The 27,180-nt window shown below is 44.0% G+C and overlaps 1 protein-coding gene across 1 annotated transcript in view; it reads right to left on the reverse strand.

The window, feature by feature from the left end:
* Positions 1-27,180, reverse strand: part of LOC144694130 (uncharacterized) — a 220,675-nt gene that overhangs the window by 70,512 nt on the left and 122,983 nt on the right. The window contains exons 12-19 of the mRNA XM_078564486.1: positions 23,528-23,705; positions 19,979-20,082; positions 19,015-19,176; positions 17,829-17,972; positions 15,749-15,872; positions 11,329-11,558; positions 2,146-2,255; positions 970-1,074 (exon numbers count right to left, since the gene is read on the reverse strand). Coding sequence (XP_078420612.1) covers positions 970-1,074; positions 2,146-2,255; positions 11,329-11,558; positions 15,749-15,872; positions 17,829-17,972; positions 19,015-19,176; positions 19,979-20,082; positions 23,528-23,705 — 1,157 coding nt within the window. The remainder of the gene's footprint in view (positions 1-969; positions 1,075-2,145; positions 2,256-11,328; positions 11,559-15,748; positions 15,873-17,828; positions 17,973-19,014; positions 19,177-19,978; positions 20,083-23,527; positions 23,706-27,180) is intronic.

Here is a 27,180-nt window from a genome sequence, read left to right on the forward strand (position 1 = left end):
CGAACTTCCTTCCAACCATTTTCCAGCTGCCAAACGTCCTACACTGTCCAGCTACCAATTCCTGTCTGGTTTGGGTGGTACACAGACTAGGTCTATGCAGGTAAGGTTTGGGATGTTGCTCTTTTTTTAAAATGTGAAGAAATGGAAATTGTGCTGTTCTAAGTGCAAGACATTCTATCAGTTTGGCCAGCTATAGTATTTAAGATGTCTTGGAATTGAGTTTTTGTTATCAGACACATAACTCGTCCAATGTTGTGTTTTTAAGGAAGGTTTTTGGCCTGCTTTATGTCAGTTTCTGGCAGCTTTGGGAACAGTAGAAATTAAAGTTTGGGCAGAGATCCATAATTGCTGGGATTTCAGTGGATCCTGCTCTCTGGATGGTCTTCTGGCACAGGGAGGAAGGCGTGAAGAGGCCAAAGACACATTCTGCAACAATGTTGGTAGAGCAAAACATATTGGCCACGATATCTCCAGAAAGTGCAGATTTCCCAAGATCAAGTTTTTATCCAATTAGTCTCACTGTTTCCCCAAGGCAGTGCAATTTTTTTCTTTTTCAAGTATGTAACTTTGAAAGCTGCTATTGAATTTTCTTCCATTACCCTTTCAAGTAACAAATTTCAGATCAAAATAACTGTCTGCATTAAAAAACATCTCATCTCCCCCTCTTTCTCTTCTGCCAAATATCTTATATCTGTGTCCCTGATGGCCAAACCACATATCAATGGAAACAATTTGTCCTATTTACAACATCAAAACCCAATCTAATTTTGAACAGCTCTGTTAATTCCCCTCTTACCCTACTTCTCTGCTCGGAGAACAATCCTAGCTTTTAATATGCTGCATTCACATATGCACACAAAGGAGGAATAAAAAGTGTGTTACATGTTCTTTCTGGTTCTGCCAAGTTTCTATAAGCTACAAATGGAGAAGTCAATGGTATATTTTATACAGTATTCAGCCAAATCCTACCTGCAAAGCACTGTTGCAGCCACTGCTGCAGAACAAGCTACTAAGCTGGCACGAGTAGCTTTACCTCCATAAGCTCCACCCAAACGCTTAGTTGTGATGTCAATGCTGTGAAAAGAAAAACATTCCCCAATGATTAAATCCTATAATCATTTTGGCTAATACGTGAGTAAATCCCACTATTTAAAAAAGGAGGGAGGGAGAAAACAGCAAATTATGGACCGGTTACCTAACATCAGTGGTAGGGAAAATGCTAGAGTCTATTATAAAGGATGCGATAACAGGACACTTAGAAAATATCAACGGGATTAGACAAAGTCAGCATGGATTCGTGAAAGGGAAATCATGTTTGACAAACCTACTGGAGTAGGAGCAGAATAGATAAGGGAGAATCAGTGGATGTGATGTATTTGGATTTTCAGAAAGCTTTTGATAAGGTCCCACATAAGAGCTTAGTGTGCAAAATTAAAGCACATGGGATTGGGGGTAATATATTGGCATGGATTGAAAATTGGTTAGCAGACAGGAAACAGAGAGTAGGAATAAATGGGTCTTTTTCCAGAGTGACAGGCAGTGACTAGTGGGGTACCGCAGGGATCAGTGTTTGAGTCCCATATTATGTCAATGATTTGGATAAGGGAACCAAATGTAATATTTCCAAGTTTTCCGACAACATGAAACTTGGTGGGAATGTGAGTGATGAGGAGGGTGTTAAGAGGCTTCAAGGCGATTTAGACAGGTTGAGTGAATGGGCAAGTACATGGCATGGATACAGTGTGGAATAGTGTGAAGTTATCCACTTGGAAGGGAATAAAGAACATGGGGAAGTAAATAAGGAAATAAATAAAAATAACAGCATGCTATTATATTTATTTATAGGTGGATATAGTTACCACACACATTGGAAAGTCTTTATGGTGATGGAAATGTGTATTTAAGATAAAAGTAGCCTGGTAACTGCAACTGCCATATCACAGTCTCTTTATGTATTTTCTGTTAGAAATGTTTTTGTGAGTTTAACATAACTTATGATGTGGAAGATTAAGCATGTATGCCACACTTCACCCAGTGCTTATGTTAAAGCTTGTCTCGCACAATGTCAATGTTACTGTTAATAAGTGTTGTAAAGTCATTGTAGCAAGTTAGTCACGATGTGCTAAGAAATAAAAATCTGTTTACTCCTTGACAGGTATTCCAATGGCACCGGCAATGGCTTGTTGTGCAAAGTCCAACCACTGGCTAGATGCCTGGACATCCAAACCATCTTCAGTAGGCACACACCGACAAATCTATCAGAAAATAAACAATACAATAAAAATATGATCCTTGAAGGAAATTATTTCTAATGTTCTGTCACAGGTTATACAATCTTATCTTAAGTAATAGCTAATTGACATTAAATCTCATGAAATTTCCCTTAATGTTCCATAAGGGTGCAATACATAAAGAGAGTGGAAGGTTCTTTTTGTTACATTGGGCAGAATTTCCCACAATCGCACTAAGTGCGGTAGCGGGTGGGTAAAATGGAGTCCTACCCGCCAATGAAAATGGTGGGTTTTCACGCTGTATATTCTCAAGCCCACCTTATTATGTATTCACTCCCGCGAAACACGCTGTTTCCATGGTGGGCAGGCTCTCATTCGCACGCTCACCATCACCCCGCTGTTGCATCACGCCGGCCACCATCTTTAAAAGGCAGCCGCCAACAAAACACTCATCATCACCAGCTCACCACTGCTACCTGGGATACATGGCCTGCAAAGGCAAAAAGACTGCTGCCCCCCGCTTCAACGACGGGTCCCTCGAGTAACTGCCGGATGCCGTGGAGGCCCACCCGGATGTGCTCTAACCCCGCTCTGGCCGCAGGACGAGTAACAATGTCATCAATCCAGCTTGGGAGGCGGTGGCAGTGGTGGTCAGTGCCAACGCTCTTCAGAAGAGGACAGCCACCCAGTGCAGCAAAAGGATGAATGATCTCCTCCGTTCCGCCAGGGTAAGTCATTCTTTTCATCACTCCCAACTCAGAAACCCATCACACACCCACAGGGCCCTCATTCACTGCCAGTGCAAGGGACATCACCATTCACTCTTCCATACACACCATCATTGTCCTCATCCTGTCCATGGGACCACTTACCACCCATACAGGCCAGGCATACTTATCATCTGGCCCGGCAGGCATCCTGATACACTTTCCCCACCTCTATCCATGCAGGACAAACAGGCTCACAACAAGAGAGAAAGGTCACAGACAGGTGGAGGGATGCTGGGATTCAAAGTTCTGACAGAATTTGAAAACAGAGCCATCCAGCTGGCCAGCAATGACCGGGACTGGTCCTGTGCTGACGGTGAGGTCGGCGCTGCTTGACCAAGTGAGGATCAAGCAATGCAACATCCATCAGATAACCATGCTGTGAGTGATGTGCCCTCTTTCACAGGCCACTGGGATGCACTAATTATTTCTCCTTGCTTTTGCAGGCACATCTGGGAAGCAGCAGGCGGGTTCCACGAGCCTCCAAGCAAGCTCCAAGGAAACCTCCGAAGAGGAATCTGAAGGCACCCTCCATGAAGTCCCGTAACCGTGCTCACCCACACCCCCCACCAGCGCAGAGACACACACATCTGTGCGACCTAGCTTTAGAGTAGCCTCAGGACCACAATCTGGTGAGCACATCGCACTTTCTGATCCACAGAATGCAGAGGCAGGGACTTCCCAGATTCCCAGCAGTCAAGAGGACTGCTGGAGGCCAGAACTTTGCTGAGTCCGAGTCAGATGATAAGCCTCTGGACTTGTCATGTCACAGTTGCTGGAGCTGCAAAGGCAAGCTCGGGAACATCAATGAGGGATGATCCTCAGATTGCAAGGCCCGATGGAGAAGTCCATCTGTCTTCAGGCTGAGGTGATAGCGCCGGCATTGCAACGCACCGAAGTCAACACTGGTAGGATGGCGGCCGCCATGGAGACCTTGGTCCAGGACGTCGCTCCTGCACTGCTGCTCGGGCTTAACTCCATCGTAGCAGCAGGGTTAGGACAGTTATGGAGAATTAGTTGCACAGCTTGGCATGAGTGTTAATCACTTGTACATAATGTTCATTACTTTCAATAAACCCCCAAGAATGTCTCCCTGCCTATGGCTCCTTGTTCTGATGAGCAGTGTTTTTGTCACTCAGATGTGAAACCTTTCTGCACAAGATAAAAGGCAGGTGTCTCAGTCCTCAGTCCTGTGCTGTGTGTGGCCTTCAGACCACAGTAATGGTTCAGCCTCACACTCCTTGGAAACATTACTGATGCTTGCACCTCGGCAGTGCTGGTCATTGCTGCCAGAATATAGTGGGCAGGCACCACAGAGTTCTCTCATTCTCTTTTTGTGCTCTCAGCACCTTTAAGGTGGTGCTGGCCCCCATCACACCAGCATCTGTGACCAGTGATGCTGTGCACCAGCTCCTGAAGGGCTGAGGTGCTGAAGGCGGACACAGCATCAGACACGTCTAAAGTTTCATGGCTGCATCTCTGAGATGGCCCTGATCATGGAGTGCAAGCAACCTGCCCTCGGCCAGACAGGAGTTAGACACTCTCAGAGGCTATGTGAAGATCTATGGAGTGTCCTCACTGCATGTTGTCATCGTCCTCCTGGAATCTAGCAAATATTAGGGCCTCCACTGCATCTCCATGACAGGAGCATTCTCTCAGAGGGTACTGACGCTGAGATAAGCCAGACTGGAGTCAAACGTTCACAACTGCGATGTGAGGATATACAGGGACACCTCACTCCATTTCGTCATTGTCCTCCACAAATCTGGCAGCTATGAGGACCTCCTGAGTGTGCCTGCCTCGTCTAGCCAGTGCGAGAACCTCATCCCTGTCAGCATCCTCCTCATTGGAGGAGACATGCAGCTCCTCCATATCCTCCTCGCCATGACCTCGCACGAGTTGGCATGGAGAGGGTATGGGGAGTGTGGTGATCGGTCGGGGGGCGGGGGCATGGGGATGTGAGGGCTGAGGCCTATTTTCTGTTCTATTGTTTCTATTGTAACTGGGATGAAGTCCCAGAGCACCAAGCCAGGTCTTTTAATCAGCATGCCACCGCACCCCTGTGGCTACCTCTGCACTGTTTCCGAGGGCAGCAGACCCAACTCCAGTACACACCCGTCCCCGACTCTCCCACCCTGGAACGAAAATCCCACCTTTGCAAGCACTTTCTCCCGAGACAGCCGTGCTGAGTAGGGAAATTTCCTGACTCCCGCTCCCTGCCTCATGGATGAAAATCAAGCCCATTGTTCCCAGCACATGGAAGGAAGAAGTTTGCCTCTGAAACCCAGCTGGAAGTGCCAGATGAGGTGGGCAGCTGGGTGTGATCCCCTACTCATAGGCACAGTGCCATAAATGTTCATTGACCACAACAGGAAAGGTGAGTGACATGTCACATTCAAATGTAAACTCTCTCACTCTGACCTCCCCAGCACTCCTCAGACCAAGATACTTTGCAGGTCTAACCATTCTTCTCTCTTGAGGTACTTCCTCGCATCCCCATCTGAACAGTCACCACTCATACTCACCTTCACCTTATTGCCCTTTTATAGCCACTCCTCACAATCACTCTCCACAAATGTTGTCCATCAACACATTTCATTTCTCAGACTATCAACTCTCTTTTCTCTCCGTGAAGTTAAAGAGAGCACAGAATACCAGAAAGAAACAGAGAAGAGAGAGTGGCCCTCCAGTCATTGTCCCCTGATCACTGTAGAGGATGACTCACATAAGCAGAGTTTCAGAATGCATGGCCAATTGTGATGGAGAGTTCGGGGTTCTCCCAGATACCTGAAGAAGAATGAAATATGATACAGGCATATGACACACAACACTCACTCAGATTGACTTGGTATCAGCAGCTACTAAAGTATGATCTGCATAATGTTGCCTTTGAACCGTTTCACCTCGTCAGTTCTAATTCATATCTTTCATTTCCCACAGATCTTTCAAGTATCACCCAGGAGCTGGTGCTGAGGGGGAGTTCATAGAAGAAGTCGCGCACTCTGGGGAACACTCATGTGGCACATGCGAACCTTTCACCAGCTCAGATACACACAACTCAGTAGGATCTCCAAGACAGGTAGTTTGGTTGTCAATAGTGAACTACATATCACAAGTGAGCAGGAGCAGGTGTTGGAGACAGAGACAAACTGTGGACACTCCCCATCAGAGGGTTTTTGCTTAGCTGGATGTAGATGCTGCGTTTCAGGGTTCATCAGCCAAGAGGACTATTCTTGAGCAGCAGCAGAGGTTCTGTTAGCATTTCCAGAGGCACTGCGCATGATGGGAGAGAGATTAGAAGAGTCTGTCTCGAGCATGAGTGCCATGATGTCTTGAGCCTTTTGTATTGATGGCCACATCCATGGATAGAGTGGCCATCTGCATGGGGCATCAAACACAGCAGGCAGTCAAGTGTATGTCTGCCCTGACCGAAGGCCTGAACACTCAGTTTGCCAGCTTAATTAGGATGGAGGAAAGCCTCGCCTTGGCTGTTCAGTACCTCACTTAAGTGAAGCAAAGCGCTCTCCAGCTCTTGGATAGCAGGGAACTGTGAGTGGGTCATCAGCAGGAAGATGGAGAAAGGGAAGATCTCAGTCCCATTCCTTCCCCCTAGCCCCATTTCCTCCTCCCCTCAGTCAGGGCTCCACATATTGCTCCTTACCTCAAAGGCTGAGTCTGCCCCTTCTTTGCAGGGCCCTCAGAGAACATCAGCCAAGAGTACATCAGCAGTCAGAGCAGGGGAATGAATAGCCTGCCTCTAACTTTGCTGAAGCCACAGGATTAGCATTAGGTATGAGCAGTAAGAAAGGGCAGAGAGAGACATTGTAGTTTCATGAAAAAAATTCACTTGGGTTTTTAAACGTTTGTTAATGCATCACTTTTATTGTCAACGTTTATGCACCATAAACTTTATTTCAAAGCTCTATTGTGCAGTCATCCCAGTTGCTGCCTGTCATCTATCTAGTGGCCTTCAACCTTAAGGAAAATGGTATGACAAGAATAGAGGGTGCTGGTGAAGATGACAATGAGGGGGATGGATTGCTGTCTTTGGGACTGCTTTGTACCGGGCTTCAGTGGATTCTGAATTGGTATGCCAGATGACTTCACTGCTTCACACCAGCTGAAGCATGCCTGAATGTGGTTGTTCCATATGTCCCGGACAGCCAAGTTTGTGGCTGCATGTACGATGGCCACATCATGCTCCTCTTCCACCTGTTGCTTCCCCTTTTCTTGCTCTGAAGATGCAGAGCAGTCATCACCTGCTTCCTCCTGCAGCTCCAGTCCTCTCTGCTGCACTGTTGTGCAAGATGCAGCAAACAACTATCATTCTGGTGCATATTGAAGAGAATCTCCAGATTTGTCGAGGCACCAGAATCGCATCTTCAGTGCCAAGATGACCTGCTCAATGACCACTTTTGTGTTCATGTGGCTTCTGTTGTACCTTTCCTGTGTGTCAGTGCTAGGGCTCCACACAGATGTCATCAGTCCATATTCACATAGGGGTATCTTTGTCTCCAAGGAGCCAACCAATGACTCTGCTTGGAGGTGCGAATGTCAGTGAGAGACTTAACTGTTGCAGAACTTAGAAATCATGTCAGCTTTCTGTGTATCTTGCACCACCGTGTATGATCTTTCAATAATTACATACTAGCTGAACTTCAATTGGAATGGAATCCCTTTTAGCTGATGAACACTGCTGGGTGATCTGAGATTGCCTGGATTGCTACATGTCTACGATCTCGATTTTCCGGATCCTTAGGCTGGAGAAGCATATCAAGATGGAAGCTCAACGTCATATCACTGCAGATGTGGCAGGAGGAGGACATTGTGCCTGAACATGGTGGGAAGGTAATGAACGCAATTAAATGTCCAATAGCAATTTTACAAAGGTTTTTGAATTTTACAAATGGTGCATGGGAACCACAGGGCTTCAGAGACCAACCTGGTAATGGAGGGGGCAAGCAAGCAGGAGCTCAGTGCTGACTTCATCCAGCAGACATCATGATAGCCAACGTGGTGTGTCACGGAGGGTGGAGCAACGCAGTCACTGGCAAATGAATGTAGGAGGTGGGGAAAAGTACCTGCACTGTGGAGGTGTGCTGCCAGAGTGCAATCTGGGCTGTGAAACAGACAGGATGAAGGGGTGTGGATGGATGAGGCCTTGGAAACAGAGAGGCCACCTGCCATGGGCCTCATTCACCCAGGCTTTGGGGCCTCTGGTGAGGAGGAGGAAGAGCAGAGAGGGAGGGAGGGAGGTCCAGCCACAGACAGCTGGAGGTCAGCATCCTCAGGCCAACAGGAGGGCCTGCCTTGGGGTATGGACACAGGAGTAGGGCACAGAGGGGCACACAACCAGCCAGCCGAGTGCAGAAGAGGCTACCCTCTAGAGAGGCTCTACGTTCAGAGGCTCAGCAATCTTCACGTGTCCAAGCGGCAGTGTTGCCAAAGACTGCACCTCTCCAAAGAGGCCATGGATGATCTGTGTGCCATTCTGGAGGATGAGCTGAGCCCTATATGAGGTGGTGGCCACTACAGCCAGTGGTGCTGAAGATCACCTTGGCTCTGAACTTCGACATCTCCAGATTTTTCTAGGAATCCATTGGAGATACATTGGGGATCTCACAGTCTGCAGCTAATGGGTGCATCAAGGTGGTGACTGATGCCCTGTTCAAGAGGGCCAGTTATTATGTGCATTTCTGGTTGATCTGGAGAGTCAAGCTGAGACAGCCATTGGTTTAGGGGTCATTGCTGGATTCTCCCTAGTGCAGGGTTTGATCAACTGCACGCATGTGCCCATCAGCCAGAGGCCTTCACCAAGATGAAGGACTTCCACTCTCTCAATTTACAACTGCTTTGTGATCACTGCAGATAGATCCTTCAGGTATGTGCACAATTCATGGGAAAAAGCCACATAACAACTACATACTTCAGGAGTATTAGGGGCCACAGCTTTTCTGGCTTCAAGGAGCAAAGGGCTATCTACTAAGAACATGGTTACTTATGCACATGCATGGGTGAAGTGAAGAGGTAAGACACCTGCCACAGGACAAGCTGAGCAACCATCAAGCAGGCCATAGGTTTTCTGAAGGTGCAACTGCAGCGCCTTGATCGATTCAGTGGAGCCCTTCAGTATGCCTGAGCAATGGTCTTGCGTATCGTGGTGGTCTGCTGTGCACTGCACAACCTGGCGCTGCAAAGGAGGGAGGCATTGAACAATGAAGTTCTTTTGGATCATGATGCCTCCCACCAATGACGAGGTTGTGGGGGAGACAGCTTACCAGTTGATGCAAGATGAGGAACCCCATGGACCACAGGCAAGGCACAATGAGGTATGCACAAGGAAGTTATTTTTTATTCTTTCTTGGGATGTGAGCATCGCTGGCAAAAATCAGCATTTGTTGCCCATCCCTAATTGCCTTTGAGAAGGTGGTGGTGAGACAATTGAGTAGCTTGTTACACCATTTCAGAGAGCACTCAAGAGTCAACCACCTTGCTGTGGTTGAGTCACATGTAGGCTAGACCAGGTAAGATTGGCAGATTTCCTTCCCTAAAGGACATTTGTAAATCAGATGGGTTTTTATGAGAATCAATGATAATTTCACAGTCACCGTTATGAAGACTAGTTTTCAATTCCAGATTTATTAATTAATTGAATTTAAATTCCACCAGCTGCCATGGTGGGATTTGAACCCTTTTCACAGAGCATTAGCCTGGGTCCCTGGATTACTAGTGCAATGACATTACCACCTTGCTAATACACAGGTATTTCACGTAATTTTAATACCTGTTGGATCCATATCAATTCTGCAGCCCTGCTTCCTTCGTTTACCATTCCATCACCTTGTGGCCAGTTGCACATTGCACAGTGACAAGGGGGGAAGCATTGACTGCATATGGCATCATCCACACAATCAGACTCTCAAGGGACCCAGAGTATAACTGAAGTGCCATAGGGCTACGAAACATGGAAGGAGACATACAACCAACACATTAATCCATATTAAATGGCAATAGAAACACGAGGCTTCACAATTTGACACTCTCTTCACCCGTGAGCCCCAAGTGCAGCTGAGTGCTCTTCTTAAATCTCTTACGCATGTTGCTACATGGTGCTCCAGCTGCGCTGTCAACTGAGGTAGAGTTAGGTTGCTGATTTGGTGCTCCAAGGCTTGGGATAACCTCGGCAGCCGTCCTTTGGCTGCCTGAGGCCTGGAGGGCCCGGTTTGCTGAGGGGCTCCTGCGCAATGTAGGACTCTCCTCTGTCATTCTGGAAGCTGGAGGTATTCGTGTCAATGGCAGAGGGGCCAGAAAAGCCACCATCTATATTTGGGATGCCCTGAGAGGAGTCCACAGCTGTGGAAGGCAGCCATTACCCCTCAGTTGCAAGGAACACTTGTATCTCCCTGTTGACCTGAGAAGTGTGAGCACCTAGTGGAGACTCCTGACGCCTTGTCCCCCTCTTGCCCAGCCACTGCTGGACAGACCTCATGGCCAAGATCTGTGCACATTTCCTGCATCCACTGAGTGGTTTGCTGGATAAGGCTCTTTATAAGGGTTGCTAATTTTCCGATGGAGGAGGCCATTTAACAAATGGAAGCAATCATGGGTATGGGTGCATGTGCCCTCTGGAAGCTCCACCAGATGTTTCCTTACCTCATACTGCAGCTCCAGCATTTGCTGTGTCAACGACAACACCAGTGGATTCAGACCCTGGCATGAGAAAAGCATCATCCTGGTTATCCAGCTTCTAGATGAAGCTGTGAAGTCCTTTCAGCAATTAATGGATAAGCTGCACCACATGCAACAGGATGTGCTCAGGTACATCAAAACAAAATTCCAGGGTATGCAGATACATCTAAACCAAACTCAGGAGCCAGCAAACATCTGCCCTTCTAAACTCTATTTTCAGGTCTTAAGCCATTTCAATGTTTCTTTACAATATTTCTTGTACCACTTCCCATACTCTTTTCTGTCATGATTATTCAAATCAGGTTCCACATTTACAACTTATGCATGAACAGTAATGTGGAGGCCTTTACTCCACTCAGGCAAGTACTTGCTCTATGTATAGCCCCTCACCAGAGTCTTCCATGATACATTCTGGATCAATCAGGAACCCAATGTTGAAACTGAAAAGTGAATGTGAGGTCCACTGTAAAAGGCCTGGAGATGGATCTTAGAGGAGGCATGCAAATGAATTGGGTTTGGGATTCATGAGCTTTTTAACCATCACTTCAATCTTAAATAGGGATTATATATTATGCACTTCTAATGACATTATATATTTAGTGAATTATATTTATATCCATTAAACATTTTTTTAAAATTACCTGTGTTTCCATGTGGAAATGGTACTGTTCACCTGCTCTAACTTCACCGTCAATTTTGCAAGGAGATACTGAAATAGCGCCGGTAGGATCACCAACAAGTAACCCCTCTGCAGGCGGTGGGTAAAAGGATTTCTTCTCAACAGCTTCATCAAGGGTCACTATTGGTGGTTTTTGATCCTTGTAGGTGACCTTCACTTCTCCTACCATCTGGAGGGCATGATGCTCTGAATCTTAATGAGAAAATGGATATGGTTAATACACGTATGATTTATGATTTTATATCTATTATTAAAAAATCATAAAACTTCTAATTCATAATTTAAATGTAATGTTAGATCAACCAGATAGATATAGTTGTTTGGTAGTACAGGACTTGAATATTGCTCAAAAAAAGATACACACTGTCAAAGCTTTTTGTCTTGCACTCATCAGGACAGAATCACAAGAATACCAATTGTAATGGGAACAACAATTTATACTGCACGAGTACTGATTAGTTAGCAAGTGTACTCTGATTGGTAGAGGCATCGCCATGGAGAATGTACCAGTGAACAGTAAACTGCCAAGATTTTGTTTAAACTCATCCAGGCCAATCAGAGTCAACCTACCTGGTTGAATTTAAACAAAAGCTTGGCAGCTAACTGTTCCCTGATGCATTCCCCTTAGCAATACCACTACCAGAGTCTATTTTCAAACCAATCAGAACTCTCTTCTCATGCAATATAAACTGTTGTTCCCTTTACAATTGGTATTCTTGCAAATCCGTCCTGATGAGTACAAGACGAAAAGCTTTGACAGCATTCCTCTTTTTTCAGCAGTATTGTAGCTATGTTTTCACTAATTTCTTGAATGATACCTGGTTTCTAATTAAAATTAAGGTTTGCCATCATTCGTTCAAAAATGATACTATTTATCATCTGAAAAATTCATGCAATCGATTTGTAATTTTACTAAGATGACCGTTCAACACAATACAGATTTATATAGCATGTTGAAAACTTTTGAAGTTGAGGGTAGCAATGTGAAGAAGTTTAGGAAAAGAGTTCCAGAGAATAAGGCAAACACAACTACTGGCTCTTTTCTAACTTCATTGGGTATGGATTGTTCTTCTAAAAAGCACCATTGGTTATTTGAGTTTGGAACCAAGATGGAAGTTAGTTAGGAGTGCACAAGTCAAAAATGCTTCTAATACAAGCTTGCTTAAGAGCTAAGTTTGAACCTTAAGACAGACACTGGCAAATGAGTGGTTTGACTTGTCAAACACCTTTCATAATTCTGCACAGCATAGTATGTTATGCAATAAGATTTACAGTGAGTGGAAAGTCTTAAGCACTATTAGGTAAATTTCTTTCGGTTTGCTAATTTTAGTGAAAAAGTAGTAGCAAGTACAATGCAGAGAACAGCATTATTAACTTGTTTTCACAAAAGTTCCTGGAGAAAAATATGCCCTTTAGTTCAAAGTTACTTACTTAGCAGTGCTTGTAAATACAAGAAAGGTAGGATACAGCATCCCAGCAGATTATAGTTGTAGTCTAAGCACTAGAATACAAGTCTAGTTCGCTATGTCATGTGTTGCGCTCCATCTGTATTAGTAGATTTCATTCAAAAGAGCTCGAGTAGGAGCATCAGTGTTCAAATTCGATGAAACTAGGTACAATCTAGATTCCCTTCGGCCAGATTTCTGATTTCCTCTGTTCCCAATGATCATGGGAAGAAGAGAATAGGGCAGACAGGCCAGGAGATTTTTGACTCCAAAGAGTCAAGCGATTGAGACCTCTTGCCTGATTGCCCTGCTACAATCCTTGATCATAACTATTGTTCCGCTAGGTATCTAATTTGTTGAAAAAGGTTTGTGACCAGTCATATGAATCGTGACATAGTCCATTCATAAACTATATAATTAAGTGATTCAATGTTTGTGAATTACAATGAATTTCTGAGTCTCAAAATGTCAGAATCTGTAAGTAGATATACGTGTTCCCTTTTGGAAAGAAGTTAGTTAGTCACATACCAAAATACAGACAGTGGTGCATGTGAGATGTTTCTTCACGGTAAAATAATAGGAATGTTATACAACAAAAACAGAAAATGCTGGAAAAACTCAGGACTAGCAGCATCTGTGGTGAGAGAAACAGAGTTAACGTTTCAAGTCTGTATGACCCTTCTTCAGAGCTGATGAATGGGAATGTTATATTTGGTTCAACATTATCTGAACATTAGAAAAATCACTTCTCTGAATGTGAGGCAAATTTTGTTAAGTAGACATTCAGTGAGATGAGTACGTTTTTTATTTATGTGTACTGCTAGCATTGAATCACATCCTTCAAAAGCACATACTAGGAAATCACCAATAAAAATTGAATTGGAACAAACTGAGGACAATTAATTAAAATACAGCCAAAGCTGCACTTAGACAACAAGCAACTCTGAAATGTTGTTTAATACAGACACAGATTTACATGGAACCCCAAACTTTACAGTTCTTAGTAACAAATAAAGAGAACTGACAGATGACAGCAAGTGTGCACTGTCAGAGCATCACTTTGACAAAGAAACTCCTTAACAAGAGAGGCTAAATAATCAAAACTTTCTAATAATGTTCTGCAAAATTATTACTTATTCCACCCTGTGAATCAATTACCTTCACGATGTGAAGAGAAACTTCTCATATTGTCTCATAAATCTGCCTCACAGCTAACTGATAAATCAGATCAGTTTCTGTGTGATTATTTTCCCTAACATAATTAGGTAATATTTCAAGTGACATCAACAGAGTATGGCAAATGTACTTGTAGCCTGTAGTGTTATTTATTTTACTAATAATGTAGCTTAACAATCATCAGCATTCTGTAAGCAGTAGCACTGAAATTACCCCGAATGATGTCTTTAGATCCATCCTTTACATGTGCCTCAGAGCATGTTGGACAAATTTTGACCAGAAGTTGGTGTGAAGCAGCAAGAAAGCCTGATAAACATTAAGGGCTAGATTTTCGTCAAGGAGACGGGTATCAAGAGTTGGGTATTTTCCCAACCCCACAATCCCATCTCCATCCTGGAGGAGCCCAGCCACCCTATTTTGGTGTTGGGGAGGTGGGCTGGAGACGGGCCTGCCAACTCTCGAGGCAGGCCCAAGGCGGCAATGGAGGCGGGTGGATTACAAGGCGGGCAGGCTAGAGGGCCTACCTCCATTTACTGGGACATCAGCTCAGTTGTATTCATGACTGTTAGGACCCCCTAGTTCTCATCCCTCACCATCTGCAACAACCCCATTACCCACCAACTGTACTGAGGCCATCTGGGAGAAAAAATATCCAAATATGGCCATCTGTTCAAACTGTTTCTGTTGATACAATTGCCAGAGGACCTCATTATGAATGCTTTGCTGAACTCCAAGAATAGCAATGGACTCAGATCAGCAGGGGTCTCTTCACATAGATTGAAGAGGAGTGCTAGCTTTGTATGATTGACATCTTTATTATCTTTACTATGCAATAACCTGATTTTCCTTGAAAGAGTTTTTCCAATGATTGCACTGGAGGGGGTGCAGAGGAGATTCACCAGGATGTTGCCTGGGATGAAACATTTAAGTTATGAAGAGAGGTTGGATAGACTTGGGTTGTTTTCATTGGAGCAGAGAAGACTGAGGGGTGACCTGATCGAGGTGTACAAGATTGTGAGGGGCTTGGACAGGGTGGATAGGGAGCAGCTGTTCCCCTTAGTTGAAAGGTCAGTCACAAGGGGGCATAAGTTCAAGGTGAGGGGCAGGATGTTTAAGGGGGATGTGAGGAAAAACTTTTTTACCCAGAGGGTGGTGGCGGTCTGGAATGCACTGCCTGGGAGGGTGGTGGAGGTGGGTTGCCTCACATCCTTTAAAAAGTACCTGGATGAGCACTTGGCACATCATAACATTCAAGGCTATGGGCCAAGTGCTGGTAAATGGGATTAGGTAGGTAGGTCAAGTGTTTCTCATGTGTCGGTGCAGACTCGATGGACCGAAGGGCCTCTTCTGTACTGTGATTCTGTGATTCAATGTCTGCGTGTTTATTCGGGCACAATTATGAGGTATGAAGCGGATTAAAGCTGACAACCTAGCTGCCTTCTCTGTATCTCTTCCAGATATTTTAGCCTTTTCATAGCCCTGTCAACAGCCAAGTGCAACTCTCCTTTAAGAGGTGCTGGCTGTCTTTAAATGGAATCAATCAAACCCAATTTCTTCTCTCCCCAAACAGACACAGCCAATAAGTGGCATTGGCTGCACATCTGCACAAGCTGGCGGCACTAATCTTAAGTGGTCCATGACCACATGAACAAGAAGGTACAGTAGGCTCACCGCCTCCTCTGTGCTTGTTTTCAGGCATGATTAGATTTCTGGGAATTGAATTTCATAAAATTCAGATTTGTACTATTTCAATTGCATTACCGGCAACACACAGTGCGATTGGCTGCCCAGCATACAGAACAGGACCACTGCTCAAAATCTCTTCAACCTCCTTGGGTGGAGGCACAAATGTATTGGATCCAGGTATGTCCTTTGCTTTTAGCACCTATAATGTGAAATAGAAGAAATAAATTAATTCAAAGATCAATATTTTTGGACGCGTTTTTACTGGTGAGGTAATGCCCATGGGAATGGATCATTTTTTCCAGCCTTTATTAGAATCATAGGCCAGAATTTTCCCATCCTGGCGGGATGAGGTTTCATGTTCCTTTTTAAAAACTTCAATAAATAGTAATGTTATATTTATTAACCTGTCCCATCTCTTGTGACATTGTCACATGAGTGTGCACGAAAGAGCGCACTTTGACAGCTGGGGATTCCCTCCCCCCACACAGGAAGTACACAGCGCTTCCTGTCGGGCAGGCCTTAATTGGCCCGCCTACTCAAAATGGCGGCGGGCCCCGTTTCGGCGGCGGGGGTCGGCTGTCCGCCCACCGCCGAGCCAGTGGGGCCCGCACGCCCAAGGGCAAAATTCTGCCCATAAATTCATAAGCATCAGTCACTAGAAGACAACGTTTCTCTTAAAATGCCCAGTGCTCTCCCACCATTGTGACATCAATCCTTATGCCCTGTTTGAATGAGACTTTAATTTACTGCCATCAAGGTATACTTATATATAAATCATGCATTATACACACTGTTCTATGCCTACCAACAAATATACTGAGATCAAACCCGATTACTTTCCGTAGAGAATTGCTTTTTAAAAAGTACACAGCACATCATTCCAAATAAAGACAAATGTTAAGTGCTAATGTTAATTGAGTTGTGAGGAGGATGCAAAGATGCTTCAAGGGGATTTGGAGAGGCTAAGCGAGTGAGCTAAAATCTGGCAGATGGAATATAATATGGAGAAATGTGAAGCTATCCACTTTGGTAGGAAAAACAGAAATACAGATTATTTTTTTAAATGGAGAGGCGCTGGGAAATTTTGAACTTCAAAGGGACTTTGGTGTCCTTGTTCATGAGTCACTGAAAGTTAACATGCAGGTACAGCAATCAATTAAGGCGGCAAAAAGTATGTTGACCTTTATTACAAGGGGATTTGAGTATAGGAGTAAAAATGTCTTACTGCATTTATATAGAGCCTTGGTGAGAGTGCATCTGGAGCAGTGTGTGCAGTTTTGGTCCCCTTAAGAAAGGAAAGATATACTTGCAATAGAGGGAGTGTAACAAAGGTTCACTAAATTACTTTCTGGGATGGAGGGATGTCCTATGAGGAAAGATTAAATAGGCTGGGCCTTTATTCTCTGGAGGTTAGAAGAGTGAGAGGTGATCTCATTCAAACATATAGAACTCTTACAGGGCTTGACAGGGTAGGAAGGACATTTCCCTTGACTGGGGCGGGGGGGTCTAGAACCAGGGGACACAATCTCAGAATAAGGAGTAGGCCATTTAGGACTCAGAGGAATTTCTTCACTCAGAGGGTGGTAAATCTTTGCAATTCCCTGCCCCAGACAGTTATGGAGGCTCAGTCATTGAGTATGTTCAAGACTGAGATTGATAGATTTCTACATATTGAAAACAGCAAGAGATATGGGGATAGTGCGGGAAAATTATGTTGAAGTAAAAGATCAGCCACGATCTCATTGAATGGCAGTGCGGGCTCCAAGAACTGAATGGCCTACTCCTGCCCCTATTTCTTTTGTTCCTATGTGAGCTTGATTATATGTTTCCCTTTGCACACTAGTGCTGAAAGTCTTTACATAGGTGTTACTTTATTTTACTGAAAACAATAACTTGCATTTATATAGCATCTTTAATGTAGTAAAGCATCCCAAGGTGCTTCACCAAATCACAAATGGAACATGCCGAAAAGCAGCAAAATCTGTCTTTTTCCTTCCCAGGTGCTGACAACCCCACTTCAGCATTTTGTGTTCTATTTCAGGTTTACAGCATTTGTAGTTTTGTGTACTTTTAAAAAAAACTTGTATTCTTAAATACAAGTTATTTAATGCATTGGAAACTAATTAAACAATCACAAATCGTATTAAATACTTACTGCAGCAGCACCAGGCACACTCATGGCTGCTGTAATGTCTATGGTGCTGATAGTTGCATTTCCCTCTGTGCTCAGAACGAACGCTGCAAATAACTCATTAGGAAGAGGCAATAAGTCGTTGATGAACTGAGCTTCACCAGAAGTCTGGGTGTAAAGCAAAGGAAATGTAATTAGAATTGCCCTAATATATTGCTACTATAATGCTTTCCCCAGCAACAAGAAAGTCTTCTGTTCCATCAACCAAGCTAACAGAAGTGCGGTTTGCTTGATTGACATGGCACTGATCACAGAGAAATTCCCAGAATCTGCCTCAAATGCCTTTTTTAAAACCCCTGGTGATATTCCTATCAGCTCACTTATGAGGTGGTAGCCAGGATATTGCTGTTACTACAGGAGTCAGGGGCCTCCAATCACTTAAAGGGGCAGGCATAGCCTTGAAGTCCAAGAAACCGCCATCAATCATCTACAACCTTGATATTAATAGTTGCTTGATAGTACAGAACTTTAGTTGCTGCTGAAAAAAAGAGACATGCTTTTGAAGCTTTTTGTCTTGCACTCATCAGGACAGAGTTGCAAGAATTTATACTGCATGAGAAAAGGGTGCACTTGCCAACCTTTGTAATTTTAAATCCCCCATACAGGATAGGAACATGTCCATTCCTGATTTGTTCTCAGGCATCTCTTTTTTAAAAGCATAAAGTACAAAGAGTGACATTTGCTTCTGCCTGTTATAAAAGTCCAAGAGCTGCATGATAATTCAATTTTGTTTGACTCATATCATCCTAAAATTAGTTCGATAAAAAGCATTCTGCCTACATAGGCAACAAGCAAATGCATCTTACCTAAAAAAACAGCATTATCAATGGCACTTTGTAGGAATGTATCACTTGTTTAGAATAGATGATAGTGACAGGGTTAACCAACATGAGTAAGCTGAGGTTTTGGGGGCTTCTACACATGAAATGAACTGAAACTGTGACATTTTTAGGAAGTGTGCAATGAAATCTCATTTGCAATCTCTGGGGATTTAAAGATCACCAAAAGAAAGATCAGAATATTTTGTTCAGATTGCCTGGGTATACTCTAGGGCACAAATAAAACTTAATCATTGGACAATACTTTGCATGCCAATGTACACAATGCATACATCAAGTGGTACCGAACAGAAGGCAACTCAAAATCCTACCTGCAGGTGGGCATTTAATTTTGGCATAGGCTTTGTCAAAGGGTATTCCTCTGGCTTGCTGCAGTAAGTTTGTTTTCCTGTGGATACAGGACGTTCCAAAGAGTACTGGGCACTCCGGTTACAAGGTGAAACAACATCTTCACTCAACAGAGACAGGAAAAACTGATCAAAGAAAGTTTACAGTAGACTTATTAATCAAATAAACTAGAATCAAAAGTTAGCAATACAAGTACAGTATTTTAGATTTTTGGGGGTGCAATTGGTCTGTTAGCAGTACTGAAGTTCACAGAAAAATCGTTCAGATTCTTTTTGGAGACTCGTTTCCTAGTCTCACTGTCACTTTTACTTAATTTTAAATCAAAAATCTTGACAACATTTTTCCAAGCCAATGAAAAATAAAACCTAGTGCTGTGACAAAGTGGCTTCTGGTTCGCTATGAACCCATTCCCCATTGCTGGTGGAAAGCAAATTCACTATGAGAATGTTTAAAATAAATCTGTTAAAAACTGATTGCAAATCTGGAACAATAATATAATCAACAAATTACTGGAAACTGGACAGCATAGTGGATTATTACACTGGCCTTTCACTTCTGCAACTTGGATTGAATGCCAGTCAAACTGAACCTCGATTGATGAATGGAGGCAATTTGTCCTTGACTAATTAGATATTTCACTAGCACTCACTGTGTTGCAATTAGGATCAGTAATGTTGGTCAATTTTCCACTCTCTAAGGACTGCTGTGCTGTCTCCATTACAAAATGGCCAAGATTGCTGAATTAGCCAGAGACCAGGTTCAAACTTGGAATCTCTGTTTGTATCACTCAGTGATATGCTCTGTGGCATATTTATACAATGAACCATTAATCTCTGACCAAGCCTCAACCCCTCTTTCTCCCATAATTCATTTTAGGTTTAGGAACCAATATAAAATATTGAATAAAAACATGTTTTTAAGAGTTACCTTATAGAAAAGCCCAAGTGCCAGTGATTTCCTGTATTTAGCGCTGGCAAGTAGTGGATTGTTGTCATCAGGAATTATTTCCTTCTCAAGTATAGTCAAGGCACCTGTAACCATCACTTTTAATAATCAATGACCATACTAATTTATCAGCAACATAAAAAGTCTTGTATTCTGCCTTGATCTCAACTGATATGCAATTAGTTATATCAGAACATAAATTAGCAATTGAAAAACTGAGTCAACCTCCTGCACTATAAAGGGAGAGGAGGAAGAGGAGCTGGGCAAAAAGGAGGAAGCAGAAGCGGGGGAAGAGAAGGCGGCAGTAAGGGGAAAGGAGTGGGAGGCAAGGGAGGGAGGAGGAGAAGGTGAGGGGGAAAGGTGGGGAGGAATAAAAGCTTGTTTTTAATCACAGAAGGCAAGGGGGAGACGTGAAAGCGGGGGAGGGGGTAGGACAGCTGAAAAGACAAGAGGAAGGAGAAAGGTGTGGGGGGTGAGGAGGGAGTGGAAATGGCTGAGAGGGGAGGTATGCATTTAGGGAAGAAGCAGCAAGGAGAGAGGGGAAGGGGAAAGAAATAGGAAGGGGCAGAGGAGAATGGGAAGGCGAGAGGATAGGCTGGGAAGCAGTGAGAGGAGTAGAGAGGAGAGGAGATTAGGGGAAAGACAAGGGAAGGAAAATGAAGGAGCGGGATGTGGGGGAGGTTTGTTTTCATTAGTAGGAATGGAGGGTGCCTCATTTCGATATTGGCCCCAAAAGATCCTGGATCCAAGGTGGTTCCAGGCATAGATTCGTACCTCTGTGAATAGAGGTACTGGAATCCATTAATGTGTAAATTGTCAGTTTCTTCCTCAGTGGAAGGTAGAGATTTTTAGTGGGAAGAAGGACTAAACTCGTGAACACCAATGTGAAGTTCAGTGCTAGGATTTTTTTTTTATTGTTTGTACCCAGTGTTAGCGTGGGGCACTGTTGGTCTTTTACAAGAGGTTGACGTTTCTATATTCTATAACAGTCCTCCTTCTGGCCTTGCTAAATCAGGTTCACAATTTAGTAATAATTAATTCTGGGCAGTTCTGTGTTTTAGACGCTTGCTCATTCGGAACGCTGTAAACCAATCACATTTCATTGAAGGCCTTTGCACTAAGAAAGGAAACCTTCATCCTAACACTCTGAGCCAGAGACCCAAAGGTGCAACAAGAGCGCATCACCCAGTCCTCCTGCATCACACCTTCAAAGCAGAATTCTGCCCACTTTAAATTTCAATTTCAATACACATTGTAATAGGCAGAAATCATCAATGGCAAAGGGATGGCGCTTGACAGTGACTTCGAAAACAGGTCCAGACAAAGGCTTAGATGGCTCTAGAGAAGTGATTTCCTGTATGCTGACGTCACTTGAAATTGGCATTATTTAGAGTGGATTGGTGGCATCCAGCAACAGAGCAAGCAGCAGACAGACAGATCAGCTAATTGGACAGGCAGCAACAGGGCAAGCAGCAGACAGACAGATCAGCTAATTGGACAGGCAGCAAAATAGGAAGTAAAAAGCATGGAATATAATAGTTTTCTAACAAAGATCAAAATTTCAAAGATAAAGGTTGGGGCTTAGAGGATTAAAGGAAAAACTAAAATACGATAAACAAATATTTATAAGAAAAATTTCTATTATTTTAAAAATCATGCTATTTTTAAAAATGCTGTAATGAGAGAATTAGATTCCCCATTTATAAAACTAGTTTTTAGCAGTCAGAGAGGTTGTTCAATAGTAATCATTAATTAGTAAGCCATTGGAAATTTAGTTGCTTCTGATTGAACAAGGCTGAATAGCTTCATTGATTTTTTACAGCGAGAATAGTGCACAAATAGTTGAAATGCATGTCAAATCAGTAATTCTGTGTTGATTGCACCTGAAAAGCCTTTCACAGAACATCCTGTGGAGGAGCAGGGCATCATTGACAACAACTTCCGGATTTTGTTTTAAATTTATTCATGGGGTGTGGGCTTCACTGGCTAGGCCAGCATTTACTGCCCATCCCCAATTGCCCTTGAGAAGGTGACCGCTGTATTTAACTGTGTATGTGCAGACACCAGAGATTGCTGTCAGTTTTGCACAGTAATGATGGCAAGCTTTGACAGTTTCACTATCATTACAGCTGCAAATTCTAGGGCCTGGATTTTTTCCAGAGGCATGGTGGCCCAATGGAGCTTCCAAAAAGGTGGGCGGGTCCCTGAATGTGGAAGTCCCGCCTCCTTTTCTGACAGATCCAACTTTTGCCTGTTGGAGAAAGGGGGCAGGGCATGATTCAGATGCGAGAAACCCGAATTCAGCAGGGTCATTTGAACTCAGTGCTGACCCCATTTTGGCTGCTGCAAGGGATTTAACCTGCAAAATGGGAGTCATTAATTTATGAAGCAGACGTAAAGGTTCTTGAAGGGAAGGGAAGGTCTGTATAACTATCATGATGTGAAGTTATTTAATTCCCCAACCTTTTAAAAAATGAATAAAAACGGGATGCAGGTGTGATCGAGTTAAAGAAAAACCTCTGACCTAGCAGTTTCAATAGCTGTTTGTTGTCATTTCCCCAAGGGCTATTATGAATGTTTGACTGATTTCCAAAAGCTACAATTATCTCAGCAGAGTGGGGTGGGGGGGGGGGGGGGGGGGGGAGGTTTCAGTTCACAGTATGATTGACAGATAAAGAAAGCTACTAAAGAGTTAGCTGTCTTTGATATGGGGTATTGACTAGAAGTTTGTTTTTATAACAGATTAATTACTTGAGATTTTAAGAAAAGGGTGAATGAGCTTTCATGAATGAGATTCTTTTGTTGCCATCAAGTCTGTACAGTGAAATCTGTATTAGATTTTTAGAACTTTATTTCTCTCCATATGGCTCCTGAGGTCTACCAAGGGTGGATATTGCGAGTGTTGGCATGAGAGTTTAAAGGGCCATGGGGGATTGGATGGGGGCATGAGTTAGCATGGGTTAACCTGAGTTGGCATGCAAGCTAGAAGGGACTATGGGGACAGATGGGGGTCATGAGTTGGCACTGAGTTGACATAAGGCCATGGAAGTGCCATGGGGAGTGGGGGAGGGGTGGGGGGAGGGGGGAGGGGGCAGTGGGGGTTGGTGACAGGATGCGAGTGCCAGAGGGCCCAAAACGCAATCGAACAGTGAACCGAGGCAGCCCTTTTAACCAGCCCGCCTCGGCACTCGGCTGCCTCTAATCTGCTTCCGAGGATGATGGGCCCGACTCTATCCCACACTCACTCCCCCCAGAGCAAAGATCCCACCATTCAGGGGCTTTTGTACCAAAATGAGTGTGGGCAGCCAGGAAATTTGCCAACTCGAGCTACCCACCTCAGTATTGAAAATCCAGTCTTAGGTTTATATTTGTAAAGTTTATCGAAATGTGATCGCGTGCAGAAATCAAAAAGAAACCCATTAAATTTTGCAATTTGAGAGTTATAAAATGGACCAGGCTTACACCAATATGGTGCAATTCAGCTTTTGATCTTCAATTCTCATGTACGTCAAAACAGAATCACGCACTTACCTTGCAAAGTCACATTGGAAGTGATATCTTTGCCTTGGAGGTATTTTTCCGTGGCAACAGGATGATTGAAATGTTTACTGATTCCAGTGTATACCATTGAGATGGATTCTACCGATTGCTTCTCACCCCAAGCTCTTAATTGAACACGGAACCCAGCGCTCACGTAAGTGTGGGCATTCTATAAAAGAAAAAGGGGAAGACAGTATTAGGGATGTAACAAGTGGAAATCATGGAAATTGTTTTAGATTTTATTCATGAAGCACTAGAGGAATGCACAGGTGATAAAAGATGCCATGTCTTTTCAATGAAAGGAATGATCCAGATAATGTATCCAAACCAGAGCTACTGGAAATTGATTTGATTTTCAAAGCAACACTCAGAGAAGATCCTCTCTTCTCCATTTCCTGAACTTGATAAAAACCCATTTTATGAGCAAATATTAGTAATGGGCTCTGTTTTCAGAAGCACTGTAACATAATGGTTATGTTTCAGGTTTTTACATTTTTTTTTGTTCTAGGTTTTATTTTGACTTCAGTTTCTTGGCCTATCCTTTATGTAAGCCTCATTCCTCACAAGAGAGAGAGCATTTCCACTTTTTTTTTAAGAAATCTTGGTACATTTGTGGTGCTCTCAAAGATAAGAAAGAGAACCCTTTCAGTTTTGCTGTACAATTTTTATCCTATGATCTTCCTTGACTTCACAAGGCATCAGAATAAGAGTATCCAAGATTATCACTTTGGCTTTAACTGCCAACCACATTTATTAAGTAATGAAAGAAAACATAAGCTGTTTATACTTGAGTTTAGCTACTTCAAATAGGTAGATAGCAATAAATACTGCTGTACCACGTTATAATGTACGTAACATTAGTGAAGTTTGCAGGTTCAAAATCCATCAAGGGCTTAAGGACACAATCTAGTCTGAACTTTCAGTGCAGTGCTAAAAAGTGCTGCATTGTCAGGGTGCAGTCTCTTGCGTATGTAATTCAAAACCCTTTGGATTCTGTGATGAGGGCAGAAGAGAGCAAGGCATTAAATAAAGTTGTGAAGTGATTGCTGATCTGTATTATTGTTATGATTTTTCAGTTCTTCACATTCCCAGGGTCTCGCTCAAAACTGTAGCAGTGCTTATACTCCTTAGTATATGTGAAACAGCAATAAGATAAAGATGTGCAATGCATGGGGGCAGCAAATCCAGAGGGCTGGGGGGTGAAATACTAGGCGTGTTGTGAGGAGTGTGTTCTTACCATGTTCCATTTCTTAGCTAAGGCCATGCAACAAAGTTGGAGAGGAGGACTGTTATGATAAAGAAAGGGGAAAATGTTACAGTCACCATTTTGAGTAGCATTGCATACATATCAAAAAAAGGGTTAAAAAAGAGGAAGTTTCAGCTAGCGGGGATTTTATGTAGCCTACAAGGGCAGGAAACATGGTGTGTGGGGTGACTTAATTAGGTGGGATCTGAAATTTCAATTTCCCAATGGCGGGTTGAGATGCAGAGATAAAGTCAGCGGCGTGTCAAACATTATGCCAGCATGTGGTGGGTTCATGCTTATAATGCATTTGCATGCCATGAATACCCATTAACATAAAACAGTTTTTAATAAAGCCCTACTCTTTGGATAAAGTTAATGGCACACGAGAATCTCTCTTATGGCACCCGGTTCACGATTGTTTAAAGGTGGCATGCACCAGTCGGCTTTGTGCAATTGTGACATACGTGGTTGACCATGTTGAACTCTGCGGCACAAGGTGCTGGGTGTTGAAAGGTTGGTGTTCAGGTGCAGGGACATGCAGAGGAGGGAGGGGAGAGTAGACAGAAGTTGGTGTTCGGTTGCAGGGAGGTGCGGTGGAGGGAAGAGCCTAGCGTCCTGTGAGTGGTGGTTCTGTAAAGGGGGGCGGGTTCAAGGCAGGGATCGAAAGATGGATAATGGGCCTAAAGGGTAGGGGTCTTGCAGGTCGAATTGCAGGTGCTGGGTGGCGGAGGGAACAGTCACAATCGAAGGGAGAAGTTGTCTTGGGTGCGGGGGCAGGGTCAGGGTCAGGTATTGGAAAGTCTTATAGGGTGGATCACAGGAGCAGACAAAAGCATGGAAGAGGATAATGGGAGAGTTCAGGGTCACAGTGGGCACTGGGATGGTCACGAGTATAGGCACAGGTGGTGGGGGAGGGGAAGAGGTGGAATGCGCAGGGAAATGGTAAATCGGGTCCAAGGGGAGGTTCCATGGTAACAGGGGAGAGGTGAGGTTATGATGGCTGGGTCAAGGAGGCAAGTGTCAAGGTACAAGAACAGGTCTCAAAAGACATAGCCAACACAATGTTAGGCTCTCGTTTCAAACACAGCTATTCTAAAAGCAAAGCTTGATTGAGTGGGAGGAGCATCGTTATGGGTGGGTGGAGTTCATGTTATGCACAACTGGCCGATTAAAGAGGCTTCCTAATAATTATTTAAGTGGAGAGAACCATGAATGAGCATTATCTCATATGTGTCTGCCCTCTCACACAATACAATTACAGCCATAACCAAGGATCTTATTCACCCAATATTCATGCAACCTCAGGAGCAGGAGGAGAGGATGTGAAGGAGAGTTTTGTTGTCCAATAACAGAGGTCATAAGGCCAACTGCAGGCAGCCCAGAGGGGGAGGCAGGTTTGGTTGCAGGCATCCAGAGAGGGCATCGGCAAAGATGGGCACTGGCGCATCAATACATCCAGAGGACAAGAACAAACTACCTCCAGATATCTGAGCGGCAATACCAGAGATGTCTGAGGATGTCCCGGGGAATGGTCACCCAGATACATTGGATTGTTCATCAAGACATGCAGCCACGTGGATTTGGTGGGAATTCCATGCCAGTGGCCCCCAAGGTTACAGTGGCGCTCAATTTTTACTCCAGTGGTGGCTTCCAGGGCGCAACAGGTGACATACATGGCATCTCACAGGCTGATACACATAGGTGCATAAAGTAGGTGACCAATGCCCCATTTAGTCATACCAATAATTTTATCCAGTTCAGCACCGATGACGGCAGCCAGGCGGCAAAATCAGCCATATTCCTGTCATTGTTGGGTTTCCTCGAGCTCAAGGTGTCATCGACTGCAATCATGTAGCCATAAAAGACAAGACTGAAGTATTTTCAACAATCTACAGCCAGAAGTGCCGAGTGGATGTTCCATCTCAGCCTCCTCCGGAGGTCCCCACCATCACGGATGCCATTCTTCAGCCAATTCGATTCACTCCATGTGATATCAAGAAATGGCTGAAGGCAGTGGATACTGCAAAGGCTATGGGCCCTAACAATATTCCAGCAATAGTACTGAAGACTTGTGCTCCAGAACTTGCCGCACTGCTAGCCAAGCTGTTCCAGTATAGCTACAACACTGGCATCTACCCAGCAATGTGGAAAATTGCCCAGGTACATCCTGCACACAAAAAGCAGGACAAATCCAATCCAGCCAATTACTCCCTTCCTAATGGCACTGTGGGTGTACCTACGCCACAAGGACAGCAGTGGTTCAAGAAGGCAGTTCATCACCACCTTCTGAAGGGCAATTAGGGGTGGGCAATAAATGCTGGCCTAGCCAATGACACCCAGGTCCTATGAATGAAAAAAAAAAGCTCCCCGGAATTGTAAAGGGTCTCACTCCTTGAAC

This window comes from Cetorhinus maximus, chromosome 2 (assembly GCF_964194155.1).
Source record: "Cetorhinus maximus chromosome 2, sCetMax3.hap1.1, whole genome shotgun sequence".
Taxonomy (NCBI): domain Eukaryota; kingdom Metazoa; phylum Chordata; class Chondrichthyes; order Lamniformes; family Cetorhinidae; genus Cetorhinus; species Cetorhinus maximus.